The 25,949-nt window shown below is 41.0% G+C and overlaps 1 protein-coding gene across 1 annotated transcript in view; it reads right to left on the bottom strand.

Moving 5' to 3' along the window:
* CTDP1 (CTD phosphatase subunit 1) overlaps positions 1–20,461 on the bottom strand; it is a 100,496-nt gene extending 80,035 nt beyond the window's left edge. Inside the window, exons 1-5 of the mRNA XM_064666279.1 lie at positions 20,032–20,461; positions 6,887–6,970; positions 3,796–3,889; positions 2,266–2,394; positions 763–913 (exon numbers count right to left, since the gene is read on the bottom strand). Coding sequence (XP_064522349.1) covers positions 763–913; positions 2,266–2,394; positions 3,796–3,889; positions 6,887–6,970; positions 20,032–20,342 — 769 coding nt within the window. The 5' untranslated portion in view covers positions 20,343–20,461. The remainder of the gene's footprint in view (positions 1–762; positions 914–2,265; positions 2,395–3,795; positions 3,890–6,886; positions 6,971–20,031) is intronic.
* Between the last annotated feature and the right edge of the window lie 5,488 nt (positions 20,462–25,949).

Below are 25,949 nucleotides of genomic sequence, written 5' to 3'. Positions count from 1 at the left end.
GGAGATAATGCTATTCTGCCGGGGTAGACTAAAATTGGCTTTCACCCCATCTTGACAGTTTAAACATATGGTCATATTCCTAACATGATTCTGACCCATATCCTTGCATAACCAGGGCAGTTTTCTTTTCTACTTGGAAAAAAATTTCATTCAGTGACCCACACAAGAGACTACCACTGCTATAATTCAAATGCAAGTTTTCATTTACTAGGAGAAAATATTTCTAAGTTCTTGAAAAGAATATGTGAAAATACTGCTAGACTTCTGTTTTTCCTGAAGTAAGTGCATCTCAGCTCCAGGACATAAATAGAACTGCTGTAAACTGTTTTATAGCAGCAAAATTTCCTTTGGTGGAAGGAAACAACGTGGGGGGGTTGGTGTTCCCCACAGGAGGAGATAATCTCACATTGTTTGTTTTTATGGAATGGTTACTTTAGATTTTTAAGACAAGTGATTTTGTAGATAATTTTTAGAGCCCATCGACATAATTCCTTAATTCAATAAGAAGGCACAAGTTGTCATGCCACAATCTGATTCTCTAAAGCACATCTGATGGTGGAAAAAGATTATTTCTACTATTACAGGCCATACAGGCACTGTCTTTGTAAACAAGCTAAGAATTCTACTTACAGGACTATTTAGGAGATGGCTTTGCACAAAACAAAGAACAAATACTTAAAAACAACCACAGAAGGAAAATTAGTCATGTGAATATGAAGGCTGAGGATGCAAATATTGTTAAAACGTAAACACACTACTCACCTGCAATTGTATGTGCATACAGCCTGCTTCCAAAAGTAAAAACATGTAATTCATAGAGCTTGGCAATTTTCTCCAGGAATTCCTTACAATGAGGACGCAAACGCGTGTGCAACATTGGTTCACCTCGACCTAACTGGAAATGAAATATTCCCTAGAAGAAAAAGCATGTTGAATGTTATCAAAACAGTAAAAAAAAATGTCAGCATTCCAGAAGTGCCCTCTTCCATGACTTCCACTACCTTTATTTGGTCTGACTAGACTAAAGCAAGTTTTGGCCACAAGATTATGTGGATGAATAAAATTCGAAGCACATTTTTGCTCTGTGCCAGGCAGTCCAACAATAAGGTTTTCAAATGCAGGAAGCTGTACTGTTGAAAAGGTTATGATTACAGGTGTGGCTTTCAATCAAATCTTTACTAATGGCAAACTAATCCGAGAAATTTCTCAAGCTGCTTTTTTCAGAAAAGTTCAGGATCTCACTCCAGTCAGTATCTCTCAGTGAACTTCACACATATATGTACTGAGCTCAGAGAAAGACTTTGTTGGATGAAAAAATATGATGTCTATGCAAATAAACCATCAGACGCAAACCAGGAAGGAAGCTTGTAGATAAAGATCCCAGTCAAAAATCTCAATATTTTAAAAAGTATTTTTCTTCAAACCATGCAAATACACAGGTTTCTTCAAACCACACAGGCAAAGGCATAGCCTTTCAGGTAAAAATGGAGGGTTTTTTAATCCTTAAGTTGAATATTCACGGTTCCCTTTCCTCTTCATTGCAATGTATGTTTTTTTTTGCTAGGAGTGTAAACACGTGTTGAATCTACTGGACATGCAAGAATGTCAAGAGGAAAGAAAGAACAAATAAGCAATCACAGTTTGCAAGATATTGACATTTGAATTTGCATCCTCTGGTTCAAAGACACCGTAGACACATTTCAACATGCTTCTGGTTTTAAAGTTTCCAAATTGGAAATGTTACAAGCTAACAGTCCTTATCAGTTCAATGACAAGCATTTAATGAAGAAATTAAAAAGCAACACACAACCTCTCCCTCCCCACCCAAAAAATCCCCAAAGAGGATAAAAAACCTAGACATACTCAAGGAATGACAAGCACAGCAACACAGAGAATTGCTCAAAAAGGGACTTTGAACAGCAATTCACTATATCCACCTCAGACTTGGAGGGAAAATAGTCTCATTACCGAGTACTCAGCTTGTGAATTGCAGAGAAAGGAAAGCAGAGATTAAAATTAGCTACCTGAAATTTCTCTCTTAAAGTGATTAGACTGAAAAAGTACAGGAAAGCTTGAATGGAAGAAAGAAAACTGTCAATTTCAATGTGGAGAGAAAGGAACATATTTCAGAAGACTTGTTCCTCATTTTCTGTTATTCTTTAATTGCAATTTTACCTAATCACAGCATGTTCTCTTAAAAAACCATCATTTAAATGCTAGAAACATTCCTGTTGTTACACTGGTTTGAAAGTTACCACCAAATACCTTGTTGGACATTTGTTGGCAGTGCTGTTCTGTAGTATGGATCAATGTCTGGTCCAAATCTACCATGAGCACCAGTTTTCTATTTCGATGTAGTCGCTGTTGATCTTCCCTTCCTAGCTGCTCAGCTTGCTGTAACAAAAATATTCACTGCTAAGTTTAACTTAAAACAAATAAAATTAGGTTCATTGCCTTTTGTGTATTGTAAACTTGGGAAGTAGTTCTGCTACAAACTAACTGCATAAGAAGTTATGCTTCAACACAACTGTAGCAATGACAGCTTTGCCAGCAGTTTTTCTACAGAAAAAAACCCCACTCTCAAAGTCTACTTTCAGATCTTTGTGATGCTTGTAACTCTTAAAATTGATAAGTTCAGCACAACTTTCAAATTTAATAAATAAGGAAACCATCAAGTTAATTTACGACTTAGTGTCTTGAGAGGAAATAACAGTAGCTCTGGGGTACACAAACAAAAAGTTCATCAGTAGGTTTGAGAACTTTGACTGCTACGTTCAGTAATTTTGCATCAATTAGGTACAATCTGGCTGACAACACCAGGGTGAGTATAAAACTGAAGCTGCTAATGACAGAATTATAACTGTCAACTTCAGACTAAAGAATATGTGCCTTCAGACATATTTAGTTAAGATTATGTAGTCCTACGTGGGCAATATTATCAAATTTCTTATACTCCAGTAAATCTGAGAGAAGTTTACTCCTCTTGTGCACATTTACAAACTTTCAAAGTACCACATTAAGCTCTGTGTTCACTTGACCCACTTCTGATAGCAAGTTGCAGTGTTACCCTCAAGACACATAAACTTAAAAGCAAAGTTAAGTTGGAACATTACAAAGCAGCAGGAGCCAAGTGTGAACTGCCCTTTCTAAGTCTCTATGATGGGGACAATTCCAGCTGCTTATATCTTCACAGTTCCTCTCACTGGTGTTCTTCTAAGAGTTACCAGGAAAAAAAAAGTAAGCAGCAACATAAAGTAAAAAAATATCAAGCTGGTAAGGAAGACAAACAGAATGTTTATCTTAAAAATAAACATGCTTTTCCCCCCTTAAGAAACTGAGGGACAAACAAGCATATTTTGACAACTCAGATTAACAGAATATTTGAAAAATAATGAAACAATTTTAACATACAGGCAAGTTGCAAACAAACAAGCTTCACTATACCTAGTGGGAGCAATTACAATGTGAAGGGTAAAGCTAAGATTTAAAGATATTCCAAGCTTTGAATACATTTCAGCTAGTGGAGCTTTCCACTAACTGCTCATTCTTAGAGATAAAAACATTCCACCAGTAAGTTTTCAGACTGTCACAGATGTGCCATCTTTTCAGTACACAGCTCAAAAAAAAAAAAAAAAAACAGAAAAGAAAAGTATAAAACCTGAAAACAATCAATCTCCATGAAGTTAATACACAAAAACCATAGGCTTCACACTTTCTGTGTGAAGTATAAATTAAGTTTCTCAACTGTGGAGGTACTGTGAAAGGTGTGAATAAAGCAAGCATGATGGTACTTACCTCAGAGCTAACTTTCAGTTCTGGGACACTGTGAACCATTGACACAGTTGCTGTGGATAATGGCACATTCTGCTTTCCATTCCTACTTCGTATCCTAATCACATAGGAAAAAGAAGCATCAAAAGAGAGTAACAGTTTAGTGAAAAGTTGAACATGCTAAAATCTGTAGTATCAAACCAGTCCCCACCAAAAAACTATGACTTAAGAGAGCTATTTTGACTAACACACTTCCAAATTCTTGTTAATGCAAGTTCCTAGACAAAATGGATAGAGATCAAAGAAGCTCACTAGAAAAAATTCTGCAAAAAGTCACTATAATATGTTATACTTCCATATGGTTATTTCATGACAAAGGACACTACGATGAAACACACATCTGTGTATTGATTTGCACTAGAAAGCAAGCTATAAACTAAGTATAACCACCAAATCATTCAAATTTAAAACTATTCCTTTCCTTTTCTCGCAATCACTCTGCATGCAATTGTCTACTTTTTTCCAAGCCAGACTATGAAATAAATTTAAGCTAAGGATAGGTAAAGTTACTCTTTACACACAGTAGAGTGACTTACAGGTGACTGTTGCTTCAAGAAAAGCATCCAAAAAAACCCCCATACGTGCTCTTCCCATTGGCACAACCAGAAGAGGAGCTACGCGTATGCATGTATTTATTTTACGTGTATGTTACACACGCAGCCTTACCCATGTATGTATCCACACGATACACAGATAAATACTAATACATGCAGGACAGATATCATCCTTGTGTGTATATGTGAGAGTGTGTGTGAGTACACACACAAATCCAAAATTCCTCGAAAATTGACCAAGTAATCCTACAGATCATCAGTATCACTAGCTTCCAGCTTACACAGATCACTTTATTTAAAACTTTGACATCTAATTTATGATTCAGAAGCATTAAAAATATTACTGTACAAATTTTGTTCTGTGTGACACATGCACATCTTTTAATTCTCCCAGTTACCAGTCCTGCCAAGAACAAGATTTGGTATCATATCCACAATGAGAGTTAAACTTAACCCAGATTTCACTTCATGATAAACAAGCTGCTGAGGAACAACTGTTACTGCGCTGTGTTGAGGCAGACACAGCCACAGACAGACACGCTTTTACTGTACCCTAGCGTTTGGCACCATCGATGCCCAAGAAGGAAAGATATTTCATTTGGTCCAAAGTTTACATTTTAGCATCTTACATCCTTTGCTTCAGAGTTCAGAACAACTCAGATATAATCCTGAGTGACATTCTAAACAAGCCTTTAAAAACAACCATTTTCAACCATTAGTTGAATCAGCATTAAGAATTGTTTAACAGAAAGGATGCAACTGGTTGTATGCCTTTCTTTAAGCAAGAAAAGCATCAATGCTTTTGAATTGCCTTCTGTTGTAGGTTCAGCAGACGTAACACATTATTTCAGATGTTTAAGCCATTTTGTATAAAATGAAGACATGGACACAAAGACACAGTAAGGAGTATTAAGAGAGAAAAATTAATTCACTGGATACATTGAATTCATCTGGATTTTTAATGAAATGATAGCAGTATAGCAATATTTAGATGTGACTGTATTCAAACCTCAAATCAAGTATTTATTAGGGGCAGACAAAGCCCTATTCATAATTATCCTTTGTTAGATTTGCCAAATTATACTTGTTTACAAAATATTAACATTCAACTTCTTATTAAAAGTTATATCCAACCATTGACTGAGTATGTATTGCATAACTTTCTCAACATTCAGTCCACTTGCACTAGTTTATGGGATAATGCTCATAACATAAATCTTAATAATGAGCATGAATTAAAATGAAACCAAAGTATTTCCTGCCAAACAAAAGGAGCATGTGACATTCATTTATAAAATCCAGGCAACTATACAGCCCATTTTGGAAAACAGCTGTTGAATTAGTAATTTGATATGCATAAGAAACATTCTCTTTACCAACTGTATTAGCAATGAGACAGAGCAAAGGAGAAATACAATTATCTTTCAAATTTGCTTTCTTTTTTGGCTTAAGGCTTAAATTCCTTTAATTCCATGGCAGAATATTTCACAGAAAATTGAAAACAGTTCTAACAGCCTTAAATTGAAAGCACTGGAGACAAGCTAGCTCCCATTCAGACACAGTACAAATGAAGTAAGGTCATATTAACAGGACTGCTATTACCTCAGAGTTATTTATACCTGCACAGGTGTGATTAAATTCTCAAGTTTATCAAGTCAATGTTGACACACCACACAACTCTCAGCCTCAGTGATAAGTACATGGAAAGCAAAGTAGGATACAATGTGATGAGAATTTGTGTCTGTATGCATGCTCTTCACATCTTCTACCTAGGGTACTAAGTTACCCTACACTACCTCCACAGAAAAAGAGCATGCACAGGTATTAAGTCCTAAATTTGTAATGTGAAGTGTAACTCAAGTACCCTTATGGCATCTTATTCACTCATATTCCTAGTTATAAGTCCCTGTAATGGCTAAATTGAAATGCAGTTCCAAATAATGTATCTGTGACTACAGTGTCATACATATAAGGACAAAGAGGGCACACATTCAAAAATTTCAGAATGACAAAACAAGTGCCTTGTGTAAATTGCAAAAATAAATTAAGACACTTGGCAAAACTGGCCTGGATCTTGCCTTTTCATGTGTTAGTTTTATCCACAAGGAACAGATTCCTGTCTAGAAGCAGCAATTTTTCAGTAAAGAAATATGATTACACTATCAATCATGTGATCAAAAATTAATATATTCAGACCACTCAAATTTAAGCAACAATTTAATGAGCCAATCTCAAAAGACACAATTTTTTAAAGGAAATGTGAAAGAGTACTCTATCCTGAAGTTTAACTTTAGAGGAAAACTCCCTCTCAGATTTCCTTGTAGGAGTGCTACTTCTGTCAGAAAGTATGAATACTGTTCTCCCCTTCCACAGTTGGAAGTAGATGATCTTTAGGGTCCCTTCCACCCAAACCATTCTACGGTTTTATTAGATGAGAGAAAGAGCTTGGACCCCTAATCAGAAGCAAGGCAAAGTTGGAAAAAAGAGCTGACAATACTTACTGAGTTAAGTCCTGACCACATTCTGCACACAAGCCTTTCATAACAACAGGATGGCTGCACCCTTCCAGTCTCACCAAGACAGTCCTGAAAAAGATGTAGACATTCCATTTATTGCAGGTAGATTACAGACACCTAAATTAGAAACTGCAGATTGAAAGAATTCTAAGAATAAATTCTGGTTATGATTTGAGTGTCAGTCCCTTAAGATATATGCTTTTACAGCAACATGAGGAAGACAACCAACTAAGTATTCAAATTATTCATAGTCACAACTTTAAAAGTCACTGAAGCTTATATTAATGACAGTTTCTAACCTTGGTTTAGCAAAGAAGTTCAGTAAAAACAAGCACTGTTTGTCCAAAGATAGTTTATATTCAATTAGATACAACTCTCCATTAATACACTACTGAACTACACAGTAATGAAAACCAAATGTGGAAACTTCAAAATCATGGAAGGGTTCAGGTTCTCTTCTCTAAAAATCAATGAGTCTAATGAACCTAACACTGCCAAGTCCACCACTAAACCATGTCCCTAAACACCACATCTGCATGTCTTTTATGCCTCCAGGGATGGTGACTCAACCACTTCCTGGTTCCAGTGCTTGACGACAATTTCTGTGAAGAAATTTTTCCTCATATCCTGTCTAAACCTCCCTTGGCACAACCTGAGGTAATCTCCTCTTGTCCTATTGCTTGTTACTTGGAAGAACTAAGCAACCCTCACCTGCCTACAACCTCCCTTCAGATAGCTGCAGAGAGCAATAAAGTTCCCTGAGCCTCCTTTTCTCCAGGCTAAACAACCCCAGCTCCCTCAGCTGCTCCTAATCAGACTTGTGCTCCATCCTTCTCCAGCTTTGTTGCCCTTCTCTGGACATGCTCCAGCACCTCAATGTCTTTCTTGTACTGAGGGGCCAAAATTTAACCCAGGATTTGAGGTATGGCCTCACCAGTGCTGAGCACAGGGGCAGATGAGTTCTATACAGACTTCATCTTAGCTTATTATTTTCTTGTGTCATGGCAGAAGCATATATTGCTTCGGTCTTCTCACAAAAATATTTTTGTTTTTGATCCTTAAGCCTTGCATTTCCACATTTTAAAATAAAGACATAAAAAAGGATATTTTATTCTTTCTTCCAAACAATAGCTAAATCAAACCAGAAATTACAGCTGGAAACCCAAAGTGTAACATTCACTATTCCAAACTTTTTAGAAGACAAAGTATGCTTTTCAGTTGAGTAGTCCAATTAAAGTATTCCTTGTTTAGTTATCAAAATTCCAGGTCTTAAAAATATAATCATTTACTTTTTCTCAAACATTTGAACAGTCATGATAAGATACTTTTATTTTCTTCAATACAGTTGGAGGAACTGATCTTTCAGACTTATTTTTAAAAAATTCTAATAAGCAGACATAATTCAGCTACTACAAAATTTCACCAACTCTGATCATGAGCTGCAGCATCTCCCTAATATTTTTTAGAAAAATAAAAAGTCAAGTAAAAAAAAGCTAAAAACCATCCCCCCCAAACCACCAACAAAATCCAGGCTTTTTCATAAGCTGGCTGTAGTGTTTTTTCCGTGGCTTTAACCTGTACCGCAATAAGCAGACTGCACCAAAAAGAAAACTGTTTTGCATGCTTAAATGTCTCATTTGTATCTGACTACCAAGTGTTTGGTAATTCCAAACAGAAATCCACTTTTTAAATGATACCTCCAACTGCTTACTTGCAGTGTGTCACTTGTTCCTCAATGATCAAAAGACTGATGACTCTAGCAACAAAACTGCAGTTCATGTCCATGTTGAGGATTTTTTCCTCTTTGAGAGCAAAAACTAGATTCAGGTCAGGTTTATTTCATGAGAAGTCTTCACAAGCCATTAAACTACCAGTATTGCCATTTACAAAAGCACACATTTATGTCCTTCTCAGTGGCAGGCACTATCTGCTTGGAAATTACACCTCCTCTTCCTGTGTGAGCAGTTTAGATCTTTTTTAAACATGGTACAGAGTTCACAAAAAACAAATAATAATTGCTCAGTCCTGATTTTTTAAAAGAACTGCACAGGTGGCCTTTCACTGTTGACAATTCACTGCTTGATTACTTAGTTCTCCTTTCATCCCCCTACGTTTGTATTACTTTATTTGACTCTTTTCCCTGCTCCCTTTGACAATATGTTTGTCTTGTTGTCTTTTACCTTGATTTACTGCTAAGCTCCTTTTTAGGCTACCAACTCACACTAATAACCATGTCAGAACTGCTCATCTTCACCCTGTGTTCAGTGTATGAATCTGAAATTACAGACACCTAAAAAGCCAAAAAAACCCCCTAATGATATGAGCTACAGAAACATATACGAGATTACAATGACTTTTAACCTCAAATTAATTGGTTTTCAAACCACAGTATCTCTAGGCATTCTCTACTTTGCATCCAAGCTAACCTCACACTCCAGGTATGCAACAGGAGGAGCTGGCATACTCCTGGGCTGAGGTATGATTCAAATTAGGATATGCAAGAGCAGAGATTCTTAAAAGAAGGTTAGAGTTCTAAGTTATTAATTGATACTGTTCCTAAACAACACCTCTGTACTTGGTCTCATACCAAACATCACCACTAAATATCAGGTTTGCCCCTGCACATCCAAATATGACCACAGCTGCCACATTTAAATGTGCTAGAGATAAAAGGTACACAATACCAAGCCCTCTGTCATACTGTTCTCTGTGCTGACATTTAACCCAAAGGCCACAGGAAGAACTCCAGAGCACCAATGAACTTCTGAGCAACATATAATCAAGTGGTCAAGTTTCAAGTACAACTGTCAGGATCTTAGGCAAACTTGTGCCAGGAAGAAAGCCCAATACTACTTAGTGCTGCAGAACGCAAGCCTGAACTCCACAAAGACTTAAACATACTTAAATTTTAGTACATATGCTTTAATGACTAAAAAGCAACAAACACAGAACTCAGGTAGAATGAGTTGTAAATTTCAGACCTCAGAGCTCTCCTTTTACTGGTGAAGTGAGGGATTTTCAAAATATAACGGCCAAGATCCAAGACAATTATCAGACAAGAGCAACCTGAATCAAAGGCATTTTTAAATGGCTGCATATACCAAACAAGAGGTTCAGATTTCTGCTTGATCTCTTCTCTGGGTCATAAGTGAAACCCACTTATAAGAATAGAGCCTTTCCCTACTCCATTTCTGCAGAGAGGAAACGGATTCCCCACCTGCTCTGCACTTCAAATCTGAAGAATTCCAATACACTCTACTGATGGCAGCATTAAAAGCATCTTCCCCTTCTTCCCCAAACTCCTTCAGTACCCCCTTGGGTAATGAAGCAGGGCTCATCCCCTACTTCAACAAAAATGTTCCAAGGAAAACTGCCACGAATGATGCAAAATCTTTTTCCAGTTTTACAAACTATCACAACTGTGCAGGTGAGCTGGGGGAAGCAACCGGGTAAGAACCATTGGGTTATGGCAGGCACATGTTTTGGGGGTGGCTGTGGAGGCAGTACATCACTCCAACCAATACCCAGCCTGACAGCCAAAGGACTGCAACAGGACCACAAACTGCCCACATGGTTTCTTTGTTTTCTTTTAAGTAAAAAAATACAATGGGATTTAAGTGAAACTTGAACTAGTAAATAAGGAAACTCACTATGGGATCTTATTCACATTCCTTCCAGATGTGCTTTCAAACAAACAGACATTAGGTGTGCCATTATAGCAAAATCTTACTTTTTTGGTCCACAGTCTCATGAATAGGGACAGACATTCACTAAAAGCCTCAGGATGGAGATGATCATAAGCCTGTCACTGTTCTCCCAATACTTCCGTACTTATTCTGTTTCTAAATCAAGTCTTTTAACAATATCTGCTTTAAATTGGCACCATGGGACAGAAAAAAAGGGAAAGCTTTAGTGAAATCCAGTATGAGCATTTTGCTTTTATTAACAGAGGAAGTCAATGCCCTTGCTAATTTTAGGGCGTGGTCATTAGTGTTGACTCCAAATGAAGAACTGTGTATCAAGCGTAACCGGGCTCTGGTTCCTGGTAAGTTAATTACATTGGGAAAGCCAGCACGGAGTTCTGGTATCTATGGTACTCCCCAGTTGTAGCAACCAGTTTATGTCATCACTGAAGTGAACAAAGTGCAAACAAAAAGCAATCCCCTAAAGGTTTTGTTAGTTTTTTTTGGTTTGTTTTAGTGTTTTTTTCTTCTCAGCATGATCTAACACTTCCAGCAAGGAAGAACCACAGCAGTAAGTGCAGGACTTAAAGGGGAACAGGAGCAAGAACTTCTTGAGATAGCCTATCACAGAAGACAGCAACTCCATGCATCAGGAGGGGCTGGCCAGCTGCAGCACAGCTGCAGAGTACAGTGGCCATGAGACAGCTTTACTGGAGACACCTAGAAAGAGCTGTACCTTAAGGGAACCCAGGATAACACAGGAACAGAGAGGTTATCTCTGTTATTCATAATCAGTCTATCTTGACTGTACCTTAGCCATGTCCTTTAGTACAGCTCGGCTTCACTACCAGAAGCAACTACTCCAATAACATGCTGCCAAAGAAAGGCAAACTTCTTTTCCTCCCCACCCTGAAGTTTCCTTGGCAAACTTCTTTTCCTCCCCACCCTGAAGTTTCCTCTGAAAGCCCACCCCCTTCTTTGGCACTTCAGTACCCTGGAAGACAGAAGAACTCACCAGGCATATCCAAGTTTTCTGCTGGGTTTAGAGTCAAAGCAGCAGATAAAAGCAGTCCAGCAAGGGTGACTGATCAATGCTGCAAATGTTTTAAAAACAGGGCTAAGACTGGGGAAAGACACAGGCAGTTTCAACAACTCACATTTTTTCCCCACAGTGCCCAGGCTGCTTTGTTAGCATTTATTTTGCCTATGTATTTGAGACTAGCCTGAACATCTCCAAGTCACGAAGACATAAGTTTTATGTAAAGTTTGTTTCAAGGAACCATAGAAAATGGTTCCTGGCATAGAAAATATAGTGCAAAAATACAGTGCAAAAGTTACAAGATGAAGCTACTGCTCTGCATTCACTTGTATCTCATGTGAGTCTGCCAGCAGCCAAGAGATTGCTGAGTTTCCTCAGATCAGTTTGGGATAAGGACCCACATCAAATATCACAAGAGACACATAGCTCAAGTTGTCACTGTGATCACTTAAAGCTGGTGTTCTCAATCTGATGCCATGTACCCTTGCAATTAGCATTAGAAGATGTAAAACTGTACTAATGCAGCAAAATGAGACAAAAGTCCCTGCCCTGGTTCTACAGCATGCTCATGGGTATCTCAGATCAACTGTCAAGGGGTAGAAATACCAAATGAACACATCTTCAGATCAATGATTATTAATACCAACCCTTATTGAATGAACCAACTGATCTAGAACAAATAATAGTACACAATCTTTTAGCTGTCAGATGAAGTTAGATTCAACTTAAAGCCTGCTTCTACAGTATAATGTACTCCAATTTCTGAAACGCTGACATTTTTGTTAGCTTACACTGGAACAATATGTTGCAGCGTGTGACTGCAGCATTTAGAACCACTACTAAGAGCCCTCGAGACCAATCTGCATGAAACCACAGCATCTATAACACACAGGACTCCAGTTTTGTAGCAAGGATTTTTTCAAAGCCTTAATCACCTTGATATACCATGTAAGAGTATTTAACCACTGGATTTATATAGCCCTCATTAATATCTGGAAGGAAGCAGAGAGCCCTTGAATAATTGATTAAAAATACCAAGGATCACAGGGGCACATACAGCCTCTTTAAGATATTGCAAGAAACATGTCTCAGCAGTTCACTACAGAAGCCACTTGACTTACACTCGAGGACAAGCAGAGAAGGCTGTATTTCAAATATGCATGAGCCCCAAAAGCCTCACCCAAAAAGCCAGCCCTTTAAATAAAAATAAATTAAAAAACCCCCCAAACAATACCCATGCCCTATCCTAGAATGATGCAGACATGAGGGTAAAGACAACTACAGAAAAACTGCTGCAAGCAGTAGCTCACAGAAAACATAATTCGCACTTCAATGCATCATCTCAACTCTCCAAAGCTAAGGTGGAAATCATGGGTCTTGAGATTTCCCCCCCCCTTAAACACAAACTATTCAACAATTATGAGTTAAAGTGTTGTGAAATTTTTTCTTCTACTTTTCAGGCAAGATATCTGTTCAAGCTTAGACTTAGGTCATGAATGCCAAGAGAAACTTAGGCCCAGAGTTTCTGGATTTTATTTATAATCCAAAAAACATCTTGAGCTTGAAGTAAGTCTATTTCCATTTGCAAATGTGCAAGGCTTTAAGTATTTCCATTTATTTCTGGAGAAGAATTTGCGCTACAAGCAAGGAGGTAACCTTCTCACCTTCCATGCACACATCTGTGGACAGCTTCCTGCATGTTACAAAAAGCCACTGTTAAAAGTTAACAATAAAAAGGTATAAAAAAAAGGCAAATGGGTTTGCAGTACCCATTATATAAAATCTAGTAAATTTTTCAAATATGATTTACAATGGGTTTTTCAATTTTATTTAGAACATTTTAAGCCAGAAGTATTATTATTTGGGAGAATCTTAAAAAGGTGAAGGTAGGAATATAGTTTTCTATACTTTTATATAAAACCCCCTCAAAACAATGAAGTTCATACAGAATGAATGATGCAGGCTCTTAATTCTTGTTTCTTTAGTATTAAGCAGTACTTCTTAAAATAATAGATGAAAATAGGCTATCATATCTCAACAATTCACTAAAGCAATAACCAGTCTGCAGTCCACTCCCCCCCTTATTATTGTCAGCTACTGACATTACTGTTTTATGCATTTGCATTTCTATTGCCACCTCTCTCTGACTGCAGTGTTTGTAGTCAGACAGCAGTTCCCAAATACTTGCCACAAAACTCTGCCTTAGAGTTGAGGAACATCCATCTGACAGCAGGATAAAAGTCACCCAAATCTACACATAGCAAATACATACATATGTGATGAAACCTGCCAACCTAAGTGGCATTTATTCAAATAGTTGAAGAGTGGTAGCTGTATACCCTTTTAATTGAGAGCACAATAATCAACCTGAACCTGCAGTTTTCTCAAACCACGCTTTAGCTTTTACAACAGTTACTACAGAATGTTATTCACAGATGAATTGCTGCAAATCCAGGTGACAGTCTAGCAACCTAATCCCACCTCTAACACCTTCCCACCCCCAGGTATACATCTCTCGTTCAGGTAAAGGCACATATCCCCTTATCTCAGACCAGCTTACCACTGCATTCCTCTTACTCAGAGTCAAGACCACCTGTAATTACCTGAACAAATCTGGTTTGCCTCCTGCACCCTTAGGCCCACATGTAGAGAAACAGCTACACAGGAACAGCAAAACAGCCTGGACACCAAAGCAGAGAAAGGTGACTGAGAAAGAGACCATTTCACACACACAGCTGGCAGCAAAGCTGTAAACATGGGTTTTACTTCTCTCTCTGCATAAGAAATCTGGAAGGATCTTGTGATCTCTCCCCTCTGCCTTAGAAAGCTGCATCTATTAACAGAGAACATTATACCTTCTCCAACCATTTCATTAGCTGCCCCACTAAAAAATCAAACACTTAATCACAGTCTGTTACTTCCAAACAACAAATAAAACAGAAAGAGACTTACTGCAGGATGCAGAATCCTCAAGTCTTAACAGTTTCCTCCACACCTTTCCCTTTTTGGATATCGTGGCAAGCTTTTATCTCAACACTACATTCTGCATGTTTTCCTCTGGGACTTGCTGTTAAGCCAAATGAATACACTTACATAGGAAAATTTAACAGCCCTTTACACCTTTAAAAGCAATTATGAACAAGACTATAAGTTACACAGCAAGGGTTCAAACCAAGGAAGCAGTAGCTCCACATTTGGCAACAGCCATGTGACATCAACAGCATCAAGTGAGCCCAGAATCCAAACACACACTCCAAAAGCTAAGCACAACATTTTAGAAGGCTGTTCAGCTTATAAAGGGTAAGTATAATAAACAGCTGTAAAATTAATGAAGTTCCCTTCTTGTCAAGCAATGCCTTCCCTGGCTAGAATCACCTGCCGCCCCTCCTTCCTGTGAACGGGAATTCATAGATCATTCCACTAAGCTTGGACTGAGATCCTTTGCCTTTCACATCAGTTGAATGATGCAAAATATTAGATGTGATTTTTAAACTAGCAAGCAAACAATGCAAACAGTTCTACTCTAAATGTCTAAATCGCTGCCTTAATCTACAGTTTTTCTCAAAACACTTGCAGAAAAGCAATTTTAGTATTGTTTTGTTTTACTGGTGTAATAGTGGTCTCGTGATATCCCAATTCTTTCCTTAAAAAAGGACATACTCAGAAAAACTGATGTGTTTGTAAGAAGTAATATACATGGTACACTACCACCTTTCACACAATAATGCACAAAGTAAAAAATGTTCTTCTGCATCAAAATGTTTCTGATGAATGATATATTTTGCATGAATCACCCAGCACCAGCCCCGTTAGCCTAAATCTAAATAGTTTCAGTCCCATCATATGACCAAAGAAAAAAATCCTTCCCCATTGCACTGGAAAACACAAAACCTTTGCTCTTAGTTTGAACAAGTGTTACTACAGACTATCATACAAAATGCCACATTGGACATGTACAACCTCAATAATGTTATTTCCCAGTGCCAACATGTCATTTATTCCCCTAATGACCCTACTGGCATTTACACAATCACTTTGATCTGATCTATATATAGGCTACTGCTGAAAGGACAAATTACCCTCCCTTTCCCAACACCATACTTCTGTTGCAGGAACTGAACAAAATGTGGGAATTGATTGCTATGGATGATTTCACAGGAGGTTGGGTGGGAAGGATGGAAAGAAAAAAAGGACGACAGACCAAGCCACCTTTAGCTACATGATTTCCGACGCCCTACTTAATGGAAGCTAATGGTACAGAGAAGTTTGAGCATCCATTCCAGTCAGCTCTTGTATTAGCCTGAAGCAACCAGGAAACCATGTTCTAAGGAAGCCACACCGAGAAAAACTGCAGGCACAAGGCTCCTACAACCACACTACTGGTAACTTCCAAGCCTGATGCCTGTTTCCAACCAAACCTGACCAAGTAGCTTATTCTCTTAGATAAAGAAGTTCCTACAAGTTTTGTGAAAACATGGTCATGTAAAGAAAAGTAACTTTGTCCTCTACTGTTCAGCACAATGAGCTATAGTGTGAGCTCCCAGTTTGTTGAGTGCCAGAGAACTAGAACAGGAGAAAGAGAAAGTAACGAAAGACAAAACCCCCTAATTTAGAATTTGCATTTTTTCAATATCCAATTCAATTAAACACCAGAGAGAAGCATTAAAAAGTAGGCTTTCTTACTATCACACTATATGGTGGGAAGGAAGGGGGAAAAACATAAAAAAGAGAAACAGTAAACAGGTGAGAAAAATGAATACCAAAACTTACTACATAACAATGGGATGACTCCAAGCATACAAAGGAATTCAGCATGAGATAGAGTGAGCTGGAATTGTCAAGTATTATTCAACAGTCCTCAGTGTTTGGCAATAAGGTTTTTTCAAGACTTTTATAAGCTCATTAAATATTTGTCAAGATATTATGAAAACGTTTGTGTTTAACTGAAAGAACAAGTTGTTTTCCCTGTAGTTTGTTACAAGTGTCATCACTTCAAAATAAAGTGCAATTCATTAGCATTTTAGTCCCCTTAGAAGACTGTAAGATGCAAGGTACTGGGGTCTGGGGTTAAGTGTCCTCATCTTGGGTGGTAAGCTAAGCCCTGAGGCTGCGATATCAGGCAAATATATCAAATATATCTGAGGAAGATATATTTTCTTCATATAATCAAGTTTCTGACACAAAAAAACCACTGAGCAACACCACAAAAATCTACAGTTTTAGAGAACAAATTCCCACCTTTTTCCTGTTATCTTCTTGAAAAAGAGAAAATACAAGTTTTGCTTCACTACAATCCAGACAGGTTTAAACAAGATTTTTATTACACATGCTTTGTAGAATAATGCAAGTTTTCATTATTAAAGCTATGTGATAAGACAGAAAGACATCCAGGTAAAATGTACAGGTAATAAATATTCTGTAATACTCTACTAATGTGAACCAAACTAGAGACTTGTGATAATCTTATCCCATCAGCAGGGCCCAAAACCAGATCATCATTTTATATCAGAAATGCTTATATAAATATTCACATAAAACATTAAGGATGACCCAACCCAGAATCCTGACACACCTGTAGCAGCTTCAGAATGATTAACACTGATGGGTAACTGGCACTAATAATACACAGAGCAGTGCAGCATTTTAGACATTTTATTTGTTGCTCCTGCCAAGCATAGAAATTATGCTTCATTAACATCAAAGGCCTTTCGTTAACTGCTTACTGTCATCCCTGCTATCTGTCCTAACAGGTCAAACATGCTCCTCTCTCAAGCCCCAGTTTAACGTGTGATGCAAGCCTACCTCTGCTAAAATAAGCAAAAGTCACCTCCTGCCTGCCTTGGGCAGGCATCCTCTCCATCCTCTGCTCTGTGGACAGTTTGCATGCCTGCCAATGCTAAAAAGTGGGTAACCAAACTACAGGAAAATTAAGCACTATATTTGTGCAAAATTACTTTCACATAGCAAAAGATTTCATCTCATGCCTGATATAAAAGAAAAATAACTAAAAGTTGGAAATGTGTCTTCTTAATAGGGAGAGACTTGTGCTAAAAGATGTCATCATTTTCAGAAATAATGATGACCAAATTGACATAGAAGAAACCTCAGATCACTCACACTGTATACTCTCAAATAAGGAGGTCTGATGAACTTAGGTTTTCACTTTCTGATGGGAGGGAAAAATACATGACAGAGAAACAGGGTTTCCTACAGTGTTTCAGGATTGGACAAATATTTGCAAATATTTTTGGGTTATAGAGAATGTGGGGCTAAACTGACAGAGTTGACTCTTCTGAAGGTAGCATGGCACCTACCATCCTGAATAGTCTGGATTAAAAAACCTGGTATTTTCTGGAGACAGCTATGTTACCTACTTAAATCACACCTGTATTTCAAGAATGCACAACATGAACAAATATTGAAATAGTGCTGATAAGTAACGAAATATTATTTCTATTACACAAAACGGGAAGCCACAGGCAAGAGATTAAATGCTCTCCCAAAAAAAAAAAACACACCAAAAACCAAAACACTTTTAAGTGACCAAAGAAATACAGTTAAGTCTTCAACTGCTGACCAGTTCTACTACCCTTAGGTCATGCTTATTCTGTCTCTTCACTTGAGCTTTTCTTTTGCACTCACATGGTAAATACCACTAAAGCATGCAACACAGAATGTACACCGAAAAGTCGAAATTCCAGACATGTAATGCCTAGCAATGTTCAATATCAAATACTAACTTTTAGTGGCATACAATAAAAATGTTTTAGAAGCCAACAACAACAGTAATAAAGAACAGAATTTATTTTCTAGTTGTCTCAAAGCAAGGACTTGCAAATTATAATCAAGTGACTCAAGAGCAGACAAATCCAATAAGATCACTGTATAAAAACTGATGCATTCAAGTCCTGAAGTTTACACTGAGAAAAGCTGAACTTACAATGTGGCTACATCAGAGCCAGACTACTTTAAACTGATTATATTTACCATACAGAATATTTTTATATTTTGTTTTTCCTCCCAAATGCTTAGCTAATACAACAAAAAGACAAGATAAAGTTATCTCCCCTTCTACTCGGCACTGTCAAGATGAATTTCACAATGTACATGGTGTTTTAAAATTTTAGTCTATATTCTTAACATGTGTTTTAGTCTGACACAGTACCTTTGTTCTAGATCAGGTATTAAAGATGGTCCACATTGCACTAGATGCAATAGCAGAACACTGATGTGGCACAAAAGGAAAGCCACAGAAAGAGAGATCTCTGTAGCAAGAAAAGCACAGCTCGTATCTCATCTGTAGCACATTATATTATTGACTGATATAAAAATGAATCAGACTGGTTTTTTCCTAACCTTTGAGAGTACCCCCATACACAGATGTTTTGCATATACTAGTGACTTTCAATCATGGATTTTAGGCCTAGCTGTACCCACCCAAAAATCAAGAGAACTGCAATAAAAAAAAATAGCTTACTAGAGTTTTTCATTAGTTTCCTGCTGAGGAAAAAAAAAAATCTGCTTGAAGCACAGGGTAGCAAATTATTAGCCCAAATTAATCTAGAAATTTGAGAGGTCCACTATCTATTAGGCAATTAAGAATTTAAAAGTCAAACAACATCAAGACAAACCCATTGCAAAACTATGGGAAAAAGTCTCATTTAATCGCTTGCTCTTCTGAGAGTTCAAATTACACTACCTCATTTATATTTATGAAGCCTTATACATTAAAACACCTACAGTATTAAAAGCATTTAGGCTGCTGCTATTAGATGTATGGTACTCAGTAATTTTAAAATGTCTTTTCGCACCACTATTAAAATTCCTGCTATCGAGTAGGAAATAATACATTTGCTATCTAAGTTTTGCACCAACCTAAGAGTGAACTGCCAAACTAAAAAAGAAAAAAAAGTATTTTAGGACAAGAGGCAACAAGCAGAAATTGATGCACAGGAAGTTCCACCCGAATACGAGGAAGAATTTCTTTACTGTGCGGGTGACCAAGCACTGGAACAGGTTGCCCAGAGAGGGTGTGGAGTCTCCCTCACTGGAGATACTCAAGAATCGTCTGGATGCAATCCTGTGCCATGTGCTCTGGGATGACCCTGCTGGAGCAGGGAGGTTGGACCAGATGGCTCACTGTGGTGCCTTCCAACCTGACCCGTTCTGTGATTTCCCCCGACACAGCCGGGAGATGCGCAGCTCTCTGCGACAGGGCCCACAGCGAGGCGCTCCGCTCTGAAACGCGGGACTGCAGCACGATCCCTCCCCGGCCGCTTCCTCCTCCTCCTCGCACGGCTGCTTCCCTGCGCAGAGCTCCTCAGGAAGGCTCTTTGTGAGCAGGGCCCGGCCCGGCCCCCTCAGGAGAGGCGCGAACGCGGCGGGTGCCGCCCCAGCCCCGCACTCACCCTGGCGCGATGACCTGCCCGGGCCGCGCACAGAGCTCCCGCACCACGCCGGGCCGCTCCGCCCGCAGCCTGCGCTCGGCGCCGCCGCGCTGCGCCCGCCCGGGGGGGCCGCTCCCGGCGGCGGACGGCGGCGGGGCGGGCGGCGGCAGCGGCGCGCAAAGCGCCAGCACCGACCCGATCTGCACCGCCGCGCCCACCGACACCTTCCACTCCAGCAGCCGCAGCGGCCGCGGGCCCGGAGCGCGTATCTCCGCCACCGCCGCAGGGCCCTCCGTGCCGGGCCCGCCGCCGCGCTCCTCCCGCTCCTCCATCGCCCTGGGCGGATCGGGAGTGCCGGCGCTGCGTCCGGGCCGGACCGGGCGCTGCCGCCGCCGGGGGTTCGGGGCGCCCCGGGAGTCTCCGGTGGCGCCGAGAGTTGCGGGGTCACGGCGGCTGCGCGCAGGCGCGGCGCCGCGCGCCCGGCCGCGTTTAAAGGCACAGGCGCAGCCGGGGAGGCCGCGGGGGCGGGACTACAGCTCCCGGCAGGCGGCGCGCGCCAGGACCCGCCCCGTCTGTGGCCCCGCCCCACCTCTGGCCCCGCCCCGTCCCTGGCCCCCGCCCCCATCCCCGAACTGCTTTTGAGAATTCCGGAAAAAAGTCGCACCGGGTGCCCGACAGTGTTGTTTAAACGCCTCTCGAACTCTGTCAGGCTTAGTGCCGTGACTGCTTCCGCGGGGAGCCTGTTCCAGCGGCCAGCCATCCTCTGGGTGAAGAAACTTTTCCAAATATCCAGCTGTCGTGTTTTAACCCCAGCCAGCAGCCAAGCAACACGGAGCTGCTCGATCACTCCCTCACCAGCAGCATTGGGGAGAGAACCAGAAAGGTAAAAGCTAGGAAAATCGTGTCTTGGGATAAAGACAGTTTAATAAGCTAAGCAAAGCCAGACACACAAGCGAAAAAACCCAAAGATTGAATTCACTGCCTCCCCTGGGCAGGCAGGTGTTCAGGCATCCCCAGGAAACCAGGGCCCCATCACACGACAGTTACTTGGGAGCACAAACGCCATCACTCCAAAACTCTCCTTCCTTCTTCCCCCTACTTTATATACTGAGCATGATGTCATATGGTGTGGAATATCCCTTTGGTCAGTTTGGGTTACCTGTCCCAGCTGTGTGTCCTCCCATCCTCCCATGCACTCCCAATTCCTCACCAGCATGGCAGTATGGAAAGCAGAGAAGGCCTCGGCTGTGTGTAAGCACGGCTCAGCAATAACAAAAACTTCTCTATATTATCATCCCTGTGTTCAGCGCAAATCCAAAACACAGCCCCATACCAGCCACTATGAAGGAAATTACCTCTACCCCCATCAAAACCAGCACACCAACCTAAACTTCCCTTGACTCAGCTTCAGGTTGTTCCCTCGGGTCCTGACACTGGTAACCAGAGATCAGTGTCTGCCCCTCTGCTTCTTCTTGTGAGGATGTTGAAGACCGCTGTGAGGTCCCCCCTCAGTCTCCTCCGGGCTGAACAAATCAAGTGACCTCAGCCGCTCCTCATACGGCTTCCCTTCCAGACCCTTCACCATCCTCAGTGCCTTCCTTTGGCTGCTCTCTAACAGCTTTATATCTTTTTTATATTGTAGTGCCCCAAGCTGCACACAGCACTCGAGGTGAGACCACACTAGTGCAGAGCGTGGCAGGACAATCACCTCCTTCTGCTCTGCACTGGTACTTCCTCAGGCCCCGGACCCTGCAGAGCCCACAGAAGCTCTGTGTGCCCTCAGTGTCTCCCCCGGGTCAGAGGGCAGGTGGAGAGAGAGTGTGCCCTTGCCTGGTGGAACAGTTGCTTCCCCTGGACTCTGGCCCGTGGTCGCACCTCAGTGCGCTGGCAGAGCAGGGAAGAGGAGGAGCAGGGGTGTCCAGCAGAGAGGAGCTTGGACGCAGACAAGTCCAAGCTGCGTACCCCTGCGCAGGCACAGCCTAATGGAGACACCTCTGCTGTTCTCCACAGGGCTCTTTGGAACCGAGGTCAGAGGTGACCCTAAGGGCAATGCTTGTGTCTCCATCAAAAGAGACCAAGGGCACACTTTCCACCTATGGCAGCCACAGTGCAGGGTACATTTATTTCTTCAGCCACATGCCAAGGAAGGACACCTCGTGCAGTGTGCCAAGCCTTGTGCAGCCTGCCAAGCCTTGTGCAGCCTGCCAAAGAGGGACAAGATGCTTTGAGCATCCATGGGAATGCATGGCTGCCTCCGCATCTCTAGTGCATTAGCAAGTGCGCCAAATCTTTTTACCTCGTTGATGCTCCCGGAATTAATGTGTCTCAACCTAGGAGCTCAGAGCAGCAGGCACAAGGGACTTCCACAAGAGTTCTTTCCCAGAGAGTGACTGCTTGCTAGTAGATAAGATTTTGACAGGGATGTTGAGGAATACATTTAGTGCTGGTAACTTGGTAGTTCAGTGTGCAGCTGCAGTTCAAGCTGCAGGTTGGGCTCTGGGTGGTGGGAGCCCAAGCCCTGGGCAAGAGGCATAACAAAGGGCCCAGGGACCCGTGGCCCATCCAGGGGACTGGACACTCAGAGACACAGCAGGAGCCAACAACCCGAAGACTTTCCTACACTTAGACTGTGAGGGTACAAAAGCCCAAGGGTTCCTTTGTTCAGGGTCGCTCCTCAGAGGCATCAGCTCAAGCTATTATTTTGTTACTGCACCAAGATGAAATTATTTTAAGGATCAAGATGTCTGAGCCTCTGCAATGGGAAACCTCGAGTCGAACTGGTAAGGGAACCTGGTCTGACTGTGTGAATGTGGGGTACGTAGCTACAAAGGGGCCTTGGTCTCAGCTCAGATGGTGTGAGAGTGACTGCCAGAGTGGCTCCTGGATGGTTGAACAGGGAAGTTTCCTTAACAGGGAGAAGCCTAACAGCACACAGTCTATAGGCAGTTTCCAAACTGCAGATTCTCCCGAGTTTTTTCCTCCTAACATTAGTAGAGATACCTTAAAACAAGAACAGTCTGGACTGGTTGGGAATTGGGCCTGCAAGACATTGCTATGAACATCATGATGAGATTGGGTTGTGAGGCAGCCACCATCACCAACAACCAGAGTTTGGGAAATTTTGAAGTGAAAGTTGCCATGCCTCTTTTATCAGCTCCTTGTACACAGGCGCAATGACACATTGTTCCCTAGTGTGTATTATTTTTAGTATTCTTTTAATTATGTCATGTGCAGGCAGTAAAGCTATTTCATAAAAGGTGAGTACTTCCCTTTTTGCATACTATTCCTTCCTTTACAAGGCTCCACAGTTCTCACTGGGGAGACTGGTAGTATTTCTCTACTGCATATGTTGTGTTGCTCTATTTGTTCTTTCCTAATCTGAAACAAAAATCATCAGCACTGAAGAAACATGTCCACATCATTTTGTTTTGCATGTGAAAACTGAAGTTTGCACCAGCAGTGACCACTGACGAGGCCACTGGCACACTCCATCAGGAAGTCCTGACTTGCAGCATTTCTCCTCAACTCTCATCTCAATGTCTTTATGAAATTTCCCTCACACCCAGGGTTCTTTCTTTTAAGGGGTGGATTGATAATTTTTTGCTCAGGGGCAGCTGGCTGAGGTCTGCCTCAAGAGTGCAAAGGAAAAGAGATAGCCTTAAAGAGCAGAATTCATCAGGAATGTCACTTCATTAAAAATTTCATAGACTTCCAAGTCTAGCAAAATCTGGTTCCATCAAGAGCGGTAGTCATAACAGTCAAGGAAAGACTGAAATAATTGCTGAGGTGGGAAGTGACCTCTGGAGATCATCTAGTCCTTACCCCCCCCGGCTCAAAGCAGGGGCAACTAGCAGATTGCTCAGGGCTGTGTCCAGCTGGGTTTTGACTGTCTCCAAAGGTGGAGAACTCTACAGACTCTCAGAGCAACTGTGCCAGTGTTCAATGAACCTTACAATGATCAAAACTTTTTCTTGTGTTTAACTGCAATTCTGTGTCTTTCAGTTTGTACTTGTTGCCTCTCATCCTTTCACAAGGCACCACTGACAAGAGACTGCCTCTGTGTCTTTATCAACCCTCCCCCACTTCCACCAGGTGTTTACACACATTGATAAAATCCCTCTGGAGCCTTCTTTTCTCCTAGCTCTTTCTCTCATATGATAGATGCTCTAAGCATTGTAATGGTGTTGTGGCCCTTTGCTCCTGTTGTTCCAGTATGTCCATGCCTCTCTTGTACCTGACCCAGCACACCCAATGTGGTATCACTAGTGCTGAGTATAGTGGAAGGAGCACCTCCTGCAAGCCTATGGGTATGCTGTTGTTTTCTTTGCTGCAAGGTTTACATTTGCGGGTTCAAGGGGAGCTTGGTGTCCATCGCAGTTCCCGGGGCCTTTACTGAAGAACTGCTTTCTGGACACTTGGCCTTCAGTCTGTCCTGGTGCCTGGGTTTGTTCCTCCCCACAGGCTGGACTTGGCATTTCCTTTTCTTGAACTTCGTGAGGTTCCTCTCTGCCCATTTCTTCAGGGTGTCAAGGTCCCTCTGGATGGCAGCACAACCATTTAGCCTGTTGCCCTCTCCTCCCAGCTTGGTATGACCTGCAGACTTGCTGAATGTGCCCTCTGGCCCATGGCCAAGGTCATTAATGAAGATTTAAGCAGTATTGGCCCTGGTATTGACCCCTGGGCAAAGCACTTGTGCATGGATAACTAGTGACAGGACACTCCTAGCAAAGCATGAAGCACCAGGGACGAGCACCAGGAATTTTTTTTTTTCTCATTTCTGCCATAGAGAATAAACTCTTTAAGGAAACCAGGAAAGACTGTCAGTTTTATCCAGATTCCCTGAGTGTAATCTTGCCTTGTGTTTGAAGATTAGCTCAGTTAAACATACTTTGTTGGTACTGAATGTCCCCTATATTGTAGGTGGAGAAGATAGCCTTGGCAGCAGAACAGAACCATGGCACAAAAATGATGTGGCTTTGTTTGTTCTGCGCATATTTCAAACTGATGATACTCTGTTTTCCTTTTACCTGCTAATCCCCCCCACTCAAAGACGTACATTTAAGGTCGTGCAGCCATTTTCTTGAAAGCTGGCCTACCATACAGCCTTTATATATTTCAACATCGTATCTGTTCTACCAGTCCTTCTTGGATGGATAAGGATAGACAATATTTGATCCCTCACTGGCATGTTTGATGCATGTGAGAATGGAGTGACTGAAACAAGGGATGAAGTGAGAAAAGCTCACCTTACCAGTCCTAACATCTTAAATCTTATCTCTGAAACAAATCAAGGATGTGCTGCAGCTTCTACAGTACTGCTGACCTCAGGAAGCCTCAGCAGCCACTCCTTCCACAGGAACTACTTTGTGATTTTCTCTGCACCTGTAATTGTGCAGTTGAACAGCTCAGTTGGGAGAGTAACAGCAGAAATCTACATAATAATTATTATTGTTTCTGGCTACTTTGATTGCACAGAGACAAGGCTTTACAAAATAATTGTGCCGATCAATCCTAGGTAGGTGCAGAGGAAAATCCCCAAGATGGTGTGTGATAAGAATATTAGGGGAAGAATCTGTAATGCTCTTAAGCTAGTAGAATTATAAGGAGCACACCATGTTAAAATGCTTGACTTCATGTCTGGTTATACCAGATGGCTTCCATCAAGAGACAGATGTTTTCTCCAGTCTTCCCCTCAAAAAGGACATCAGAATTTAACCACACCTTTTTATTTGAATACGTAACATGAACAAAAGCATATGGTGTCGATATCAGCTTCATATAACTGTTGACTGAAAGCACTGGGGTGGTAGATACAGCCTTGTGGGAAAGTGTTTCTTGAAGGGAATAGATTTTTAAAAGTACGTGCATTGTAAAAATACAGCTGACTTCCAAAAGATAGAGGAGATAATCTGCAATGTATTAACTTAAGGTGGAAACAT

This window comes from Pseudopipra pipra, chromosome 1, assembly GCF_036250125.1.
Source record: "Pseudopipra pipra isolate bDixPip1 chromosome 1, bDixPip1.hap1, whole genome shotgun sequence".
Taxonomy (NCBI): Eukaryota; Metazoa; Chordata; class Aves; order Passeriformes; family Pipridae; genus Pseudopipra; species Pseudopipra pipra.
This window is presented reverse-complemented; position numbering and strand designations above follow the sequence as displayed.